At 46.6% G+C, this 8,882-nt stretch overlaps 1 protein-coding gene across 1 annotated transcript; it reads right to left on the bottom strand.

Annotated features, from left to right (window-relative positions):
- Positions 1-1,115: 1,115 nt before the first annotated feature.
- SNTN (sentan, cilia apical structure protein) lies at positions 1,116-3,984 on the bottom strand. The gene is made up of 4 exons (XM_075762583.1): positions 3,830-3,984; positions 3,164-3,198; positions 2,254-2,393; positions 1,116-1,410 (listed from the first exon to the last, which is right to left on the bottom strand). The coding sequence occupies exons 1-4, from the start codon at positions 3,937-3,939 to the stop codon at positions 1,252-1,254; spliced, it is 444 nt and encodes a 147-aa protein (XP_075618698.1). The 5' UTR covers positions 3,940-3,984; the 3' UTR covers positions 1,116-1,251.
- Positions 3,985-8,882: the final 4,898 nt, after the last annotated feature.

Below are 8,882 nucleotides of genomic sequence, written 5' to 3'. Positions count from 1 at the left end.
TTAAATCTTGTTACTCAGCTGGTATTAATTTCCATCTTTTAACACCAAAGGTTTTGATCTCTTTTAAAAAAATTATGCAGCAAAGCTAAATCATTCTTGTCTTCTCCCTTCCAGACAAGGAAGAAGAGAAAATACAAAGGGTTGCAATGTTTTGCTGGCTCGATCATCTTAACTATCTTGGTAGAGGCTTGTGAAATTCTTAGAGAATATTCTGTTCCTGGGGAGTGAGACTGCTTTTTGTGCTCCAAAAGGGATGTCACAGTGGGATAGATGTTGGCTCTGAGCCAGGACCTTATAGGTAGGAATCAAAACAAAGACTAAGATGATGAGCATTTAATACTGAGGCTCTGGCCCTAGCCAAGCCCATGGCTGGGTGGCCAGTATCACTCAGCTCCAACACCTACAATTTATTGGCCACCCTTTTTCTCTACCACCCCTAGTCTGGACCACCTCTTAGCTTATCTGGCTTCTCCTCTTCACAGTTTCATGAAATAACAGGCCTAGCTGATCGACATGTTTAAAAGTCATCCCTTTGGTCACACGAGCACAGCACTGCCACAGATACATTGCAAATGCTGGACTTGAAATTCCTTTCATAGTGACCAATTAATGAACAAGTCAGCTGGAGAAGGAAATAAAAAATAAATAAATGCTCCTTTCAGAAGGGTTAATGGTGGGTTGGAAACCACACAGACTAAAGTAAACGTTTACCAAAGGCTGCAACAGATTGTGCGGTCACTGCAATTGTGCAACCCGTCACTGGTATCACTCTGCTCAGGGCTGAAGCACCCTGGAGTGACTGGGAGAGCCCTGGGGAGCCGAACAGCCACACCATGCGTGCTGCTGCCCCGAAGGGAGATGGGGCTGCATACTCTTGCAGCGATCTCCCCATCATCCCGCCGCAATGGTGCAGGAGATGATGGAGAGGTCTGGGAGAGCGTGGGCTGCCTTCCCCTGGCACGGAGCTGGGCTGGGGGCTGCTCCCAGCTGCTGACTGGTGTTGGGGCTTCGGCACCCACCGACAACCAGTCAGCCACCCTCCCAAAGCACGTACGTAGCAGACACGAGGTCCTGAGCACCAACACTTCACAGAATGTTCCATGCAGGAGTTCAGCCAGGTTTGGATGAGGCTTTATTTCATTTGAAAGGGAACAGCACAGGGTATTCCAGGCACTCGGTGTTATCTCTGTGTGTGCTTCACTCCTGCTTTCCTTATAAAGCGCAAAGCCATTTCTTCTTTTAAAGCACTGATCATTTTGTGGTTTTCACATTTTTGATCTCCTGGAGCAAGTCAGACATTAGAGTGAGACTGACTAACAAGATCATAAAATCTTCAAAATCAATTTTGTTCTCTGACTCCTCATCCAGGGCAGAAATTATTTCCTGGTATTTTGGTTTGTTTTCTTGCCCCTGTAGAGAATTTTAAATGGGAAAAAAAAAAAAAAGTTAAACATGAAGTTCCTTTATTGCACCATTTAAAAAAAGACATACCTATGTAAAAATTCATGTATTTTCTGTTTTCCCATTCAGGTTTTTATTTCCACATTCATATTAGTTTTTCTACAGGTATCCCAAGAAACTCAAACAGAAATATTATTGCAATCAGGCAGGAGAACAACCAGTCCCCAAAGTTTCCCCCTAAATCCAGAATACATCTTTTAAAAGATACCTAATCATGACTGAAGATCTGGCAGTGACTAACGTAGCTGGTAACTGCTGGAAAAAAAAATCTGCAAGAAGTTTGCAGTCAGAAGTATTGATACAGCTGTTTTTCACCCTACCTGGCTGCCACCGACACGCGGGGTGGGTGATCGATGGAGAGCTGCTTTCTGCTCCCTTTCTCCCAAGGGCCCAGCAGCGCCCGCAGCTCTGCACAACAGGGCTGGCTCTCCTGGTACTGGGTCAGTGCTCTGGCAAACTACCAAACAACTAACAAAATGCAATGGGTTTCTTCTCTCTATAAACGCCGTCTCTTGTCACTTCGTTTGGTGGTTTGGGTTTTTTTTTTTTTTTTTGGCAGTTGCCCTACTTCGTTAACAAAAATGCAAGCAGGCACGTCAACAGTGGTTTATTGCTGTCCCCTCTCCTTTAGCCCTCAACACAAAGCAACTAATTCACTGAAGATGTCTGTACCAACTGAAGTCTCACTTGGGATTTCCCCGTGGACTGATGCCTGCCCGAGCTGCCATTCCTGCACCCAAAGTGCCCGGCCAGTGCCGGCCCAGCGTCACCCGCCTGCCCAAACCCCCTCACCTGTATGAAACCCCAAAACTGGGTTTGCAGCAGACTTTTGGTTTCAGCTTTGCTGAGCTTGCCCTCAGGGTCAGCAGCGTTGTTATACACCAAGGCTGCAGTAGCAAAAGCTTTTTCAAGATCTGAGCCTTTTCCTAGAGCTGGGGAGTGGAAAAAAAGTTATCAGCCTATCAGAAAAAGTAGCATTTGAGATATAATTGAAAGGAATCTGTCAGAACCATCCTGAGTGGGTGGAAATCTGTGTAGTTTCATTAATGTTAATGAGACTGAAGCTGTTTTATACCCACAGAGGACCTGGCCCAGATTTTATTTGGAGTGGGCCAGCAACATGCCTCACGTCCCATGGAAACACACCCCGAAAGGAAGCTTTCGGTCGGAGCTGGGGCAGGGTAACACGTGAGACCCATCTGGTCTGCTCCCACCCCGGGCATCCAGCAAGAACCTGCCCCACCACGGGTACAGGCAACGCCAGCCATCTCATGGGTGCGTTTGGACTCCCAGGATCCTGTATCAGGGAAAACGTGGCCCGTTTGGAAAGCCTGGCTGAACAGAAATGCCCGTGTCGGAGCATCAGCGCTGCGCTTCAGCAGTACGGTACGCTTGGGATTTTGGCTGGATTCATTCCCCTCACTCCTGAGCCACATCCTAAAGGCTGCACGCTCACAGCCCTCAGTTAGCATCAGGTACCACGATGATTTGGGGTATGATTTTAACAGAAAGGCAAGCAGCGGAGGGGATGCAGATCAACACGAGAGCACGTTGCACAGGGACACACGAGACCTCCTCATCTTGCACGGGCCGGGGGGCTGCACAGCCTGCGCAGCTCTGCTAAATCACCAGGGTTTACTGCACTCGGGCTGTGACCTTGGAAGACCTGAACCCCCAAGGGGTAACGAATGGGTCCCCTTACCTTTTATTGATGCCAGCTGCTTGGCTATAGGTATGCTGGTAGGGAGAGAGAAGAGAGGCACTGTTATCACCTGGAGAATTGTGCATGTACATATCCTTTCTCCATGAGTGAGCTTGCTCATTTCTGTTTCATTTAATCCCCCAGGAGCTCAGGGCTTCCCAAAGGACACTGACTTTCCTTCACAGCAGAAAGGAAAGTGGCCTTTACAAGCAGCACACAACATCACGCAGCTCCTAATTCTTCACCTAAGCAAGTAGCCTGGAGTTGTTATTAAAGGTGCTTATTAAATAATTTTGAGAGGGGCATTGCAACATCCTTCAAGTCATTTCTTCAGAAGATGAAAGAGCTCCAGAAAATTTCTCAGTTTTAAGCCCATCCCTGGGGAACTACAGCAGGGTCTGTCATCCCCTGCTCACCAGTGCTCCCAGTTTGGAGCAGACACATAGCTTTTACTTCCAGCAGGACTCACATCTGTGAGAAGCATCTCTCTGCTTTCTATAAAAACTTAAAGCCTGCTTACTTTTGCTGAAGTGCTGGAAACTAATTACAAAGCAGCCAAAACTCAGCAGAAGAGATTGCTTGTGATAAAGACAAATACATCCAGGTAATGAATTTCAAGACAAATGGCACATCACCGGAGATGCAAAGACCAAAATGATGACTTACCGCTTGGGCATGCCTGCTGCAGCCGAAGGGCTTTTTTTGGTGGAAGCAGGAGCCGGCTGATTGACTGAGTATTGCTTCGTGCTGGGAACACTTGCTCTGCAGCCACACATCTCGAGGCTGGGGTGTTTGTGATCTCTAAGCAACTCGAGTAATAGCAAACAGGTGAATTCAAGCTCTGCCCTGTGCAAGCAGCCTGCTTGCAGCCATGCCCTGTCAATAATGTATACCTGGTGATCATGGAGCTGGCTAAATATATCAGGCTAAAGCAGCCCCTGTAAGGCAGCATGCTGGGATGGCAAGTAGCGTGGCTTTTATCTTATGTGAGAATTTGAAAGAAACAAACCAAACTAATGGAGCCTGAATCCTCTTAGATCTGTAGGAATGTAACTTTGCCATCAGGAATAACTAAGACACTGACTCCATTCAGCTATAGGCATTATCATTTTAATTTCTAGCATGGGCTAATGTAACTTGTCCCAAGCCATAAACTGTTCCTGTAGACAGAGTCAGAAACCAAGCATTTCCCAACTCCTGACCCAGCATTTATCCTAGGTGAGCATGCTCCTGCTCTAATATTTATTCCCCCAGTGCAGTGCAAAGAGGAGAGCTGTTCTTCCTCTGAACCGCTTGCAAAGCAGCATCCAGCACGGAGTCTCTGCTTCGGTTTCTGCGCAAACGGATACTGCCTGCTTCCAAAAGCAGCACGGAGCCATATGGCAGAGCAGTCGCACGTTAGAGGAACTGGAAGGGCTCCGATGAACTTTGTTATTTATTGGCATGGATATTGCTATTAGAAAACACACAGCTTGTCACGCTGCCGATCTCTGTGCATGGTCTCCTTTCTGTGGGTCCTTTGCCTAGAGGTGTCCAGACAGGATAACTTTGACCTAAAAGACCAAGTGGCCGTTTTAATCCCATGGTGGTCTGTTAATAGATAGCGAGTGACTTCAGCTACCTCATCCAGCTCATCATTCCTGGTGAGAAGATACAATACTGATGTTAAAACTACCCAGAATGAGACTTTATGTAACAGGACACGCAAAGGAAGACTGCAACAGATGGCCTAGAGAATTAAAATGTTTTCCTCATTTAGCAGAAGCTAAATTACTGAAGGCTAATGAATAAGGATGTTCACCACCTTACTGTTCCTGGATTTTAATTATCTTAAAAAGCATGGGAAAAGAGAACCTTTAATTTTCCATCTAAGAGTGTCATTACTCAAACAATTCAGAGCCTTTTTCTGAGAGGTTTAAGCTGTCTTAGATCTCTAGTGCGTTCTTTAGGACTGGCTCATGAATAAAACAGAGCCTGTAATTGCAATGACGCAGCCAAAACACATATAATCAATGCTCATTATCCCATCAATTAACACACTAAAATTAAACAAGAATTCAGGCTTAGTAATCTGCCATCAACTAAAAAAAAAAAAAAAAAAGAGTCTTGATATCATGTTGAAGTGATAATTCCCTTTCACATCTGTTGAACCATACAACAAGGCATGAAAAGCCTTACATCCCGGTTAATCCGCAGACTGGTAATGTTTGGTCTTAGCATCCAAGGTAAAAAATGAGAGTGAGAAACAGACTCTGTTGCATGTTTATCAGCTACAGGCAGTGCTGGGAGCTGGCTGGCAAAGCCAGCCCTCTGCGTTTTGGGCTCTTTCCACCGTAGATCAGGTTTCAGCTCACAGGTTTTTTAATCTAGCCGACTTTTGAAAGCCTGAGCTCTAGAACAGGTGATTTGCTCTGCTGGGATAGTAACAAGTTCAAGCAAGCCTGGGGTACGTTATCCCTCTAGGATATACTAATTAGCGTACGCAGGAGCGTTAGTGCCTAACAGTTAAAGCGTAGCATGAGGATAACCCTTGCCTTTGCAGATGATCAGCTTTGAAGACAGCAAGATTTTGGCTGTATGTGTTGCTCGAGTATTCTGGTCAGCAAGGTGTGCAGGGAGCCAGGCCATCTGCTCTGTATCTATTTTGATACACTCTATTTATGTTTGAAATATCCAGGTGCTTTTATCGGTCAATTTTTAGCATGTTTCACACATGAACAACGTTGTCTGCACAAAATATGCAACTCAGTACTTAAAACTGCAAAATCTTTACAGGCAGTTCACTTAAAATAATTGCCACTGCAAAAAGCCACAGTCTCCTCTTCACTGCTGGTATTTTCCCAGAGTTTTCCCAACCTTTCCAAGTACTTTCTGCAATTCAGGAAGACTTATGTTGCGAAACAGTTGCGTGTGATGGAGCCCCGGCTCCCTTAGAGATGACCGTACACTCGGCAGGGGCAGGTGTGGGCATGCCCGCGGCGGGCTGGCGTAGCCGAGGGACGGAGGCACGAGGGAACACTAAACCCGAAGATGTGTTCACACCATTAGCTACTCAGACTTCATTTCTTCAGTGAACTCTTCGGCAGCTGCAAGAGAAGTGCTGCTAACTTGCACCTGGGGAGGTAATAGCTTTGTGGCCAGAATACGGTCATTTTGATTCTTACATGATATGTGTATTTTTTTCCAAAGAGCCAAGACTGCAGAGCCCCCCACTCCATCCTAGCCCAAAGCAGGACCGGCTGCCACCGCCTTATACTCATTTCCTCTTGCTCTATCCCTTTGAAATCAATTACTTACTGTGGGAAAAGCTCGCAGAAGCAGCAGGTCTAATGTGCTCGCTGCGGTTGGTCTCTCAACACCAGCCACAACCCGTGGTGCCCCCGCGCTGCCCGTGCCCCTCCTGCCCAGGCAAGCGGGCTCAGCCCCGCTGGGGAAGGACCTTCTCCTTCTCTTCTGCACGGTGGAGTGCAAAGCGGAGGTGCAGCCCAGAGCAGGTTAAGGGGGGATTTAAACCAGCTCAAGGGATCGCTAGCCATGCTGCTGCAACAAGCAGTCTGCTTTGCACAAATTAAGTTAGCTGACGGCCACTGTACCCCTCTGGTCGCAGGGCCAAACTGGCTCCTGTTCGCTGGTAGCTGGTTTACCTGTGCTAACATACTGCTCAGCATCTAGAAAAAAACCCCCAAATCTCACCCCTTGCATTTTTTCCAGGAGGTAGGGAATGTGGAGGATAAATAAAATCACAGGGTGAGTGTTTCCTACCCATTTGTTTCTCTATCACCGTGCCTTTTGAGGTGCATGTTACTGCTCCCACCTGTGCTGGGATGGCCTAAGTGATGTTCTGTGTGTCCCAGGAACATTTGCCTCTTGGCCATCACCATTTAAAAAAAATACCTCTTCATAGTCAATTTGGTTTCACTCAAGGGTGAAATCTGCCCCAGTATTTATCTGTTACCAGTTATGCCAGGCGCAGTTTGCTGACCGGTGCCTGACGATGAGCCTGCACTCCCCTGGGTAACGCAAAACGCTGCTCCGCAGGGCACGCTCAGCAGGTCTGGGCAGGGGTTGGGGTGAGGAGTTGTCCCCAGCTGGGAGGTGCGGATGGCTCAGCCCGTCTCCCCTACCACGCACGCGGGAGATAGCTCAGCCTAGAATTTAGCTCTAGGTCACAAATGATTAAAATATTTATAAATCCATTGCTGAGACAGAGCAGGTAAAATGTAGTTTAAGAAAAGCTATTAGAACTGGTCTGTCTGCAGGGAAACATCATTTGTCATCTCACGTCCAGGCATTCTTCAGACGTGGTACAGCACTTTGGCCAAAATATGCTCGTGCCTCCTATGGGGGCTGTCAGGGAGCAGAGCGGCTGTGGGGATCCCCTGCGTGCAGGCACTCAGCTCCTTCGGTTTCTTTGAAGATCTAATGGGTAAGGGATGAACACAACATTTTTGATATGGTATTCATTTTCAGAGGGAAGTCTGAAAATATTATTACCAAAATTTAACTAAGAAATGTTTTATTATAGGACATTTAGACTTTAAAAAGGCAGCTATATTAATAAAAACCTTACTAAAGGACACAACAATAAAAATCTAAGAAAAGGAACTGGTAGCTAAAATGCAACAAATGGGATGTCTTCCTGCTCAACTGTTAAAATGTCATATCAAAATGCTAACATCTTCATATTAAGGATGTATGGCATTGACAAATGATGGGACAATCGGCACCAGATATTAACGCTAAAATACAGATTATTCCTGCTGTTAGAACATTCCAGGAGGAAATGCTCTTGCATTTAGTAGAAGGAGGGAATAAAAAGTCATCCTGAAAAAGAATAGTTAAGTCAGGGAGAGCATAAGCTAAGCAGCCCATCCGTTCACATATATAAAGATTTTGACTCAAATCTGGCTTAAAACTAGTAGACAGAGGACGAAATGCTCATGACATGATATGGCATAATATGAGAAGAACTTTTTCAGAAAAGGTTGAAACAATACGTGGCAGTTTTTACTCAGTAGTTATCTGTCTGTAATACTAACTGCAAAACTCTGGAGATATTGTCAGGAGCAGACTATACACAGGTGCAATGTGTGTTACATGGGACTGCCTCCTTCATCAGCACATCGGTTTCAGCCAAGAATTATTCAGGGCTAGAGCCTGAATTGCTCGTTCAAATTAAGAGCATATACAGATTGGAAATAATTAACCTAATCAGGTCAGGCAATTGCAATATGAATTTATGCAACAGGAGCACAAACTTTCTCCAAGTCCCGGCCGTCACCGAGGCAGCTTGATGGCCCCAGTGAAGGAGATTTGATCAGTCATTGGGACAGTATCGCACAATGAAAAAATACCCTGTCAAGTAAGGGCACAGCCCTCTGGGCTGAGTTTGCATCTAAACACGTCCTTGTCTCCCTGATGTGCTGGGCAGGGAGCAACGCTGGCTGCAGAGCCACTGGGTACCCAGAGTCGCTCCCTGCCCCCTCCAGCACCTCCCCACGGAGGGTACGATGCTGCAGCTTTGCAAACTGCCTCCCCTCCCCAGTCAAGAGCAATGGGGAAACCCTAAACCAGCCTGTGAGCGTGCCTATTCCTTGGCCCCTGAGGCACCTGGAGAGAAAGTCCTGTGCTCCCACCTCCCCTGCCACACTCGCAGAGGTACCTGCCTCTCCTCCACAGCTCTACACTTGATAATGCAAATATGCTCCCATCTCTGGTA

Source organism: Balearica regulorum, chromosome 10 (genome assembly GCF_011004875.1).
Source record: "Balearica regulorum gibbericeps isolate bBalReg1 chromosome 10, bBalReg1.pri, whole genome shotgun sequence".
NCBI classification, from domain to species: Eukaryota; Metazoa; Chordata; class Aves; order Gruiformes; family Gruidae; genus Balearica; species Balearica regulorum.
Note: the sequence above shows the minus strand (reverse complement) of the source record. Positions and strands in the feature narration are given on the sequence as shown.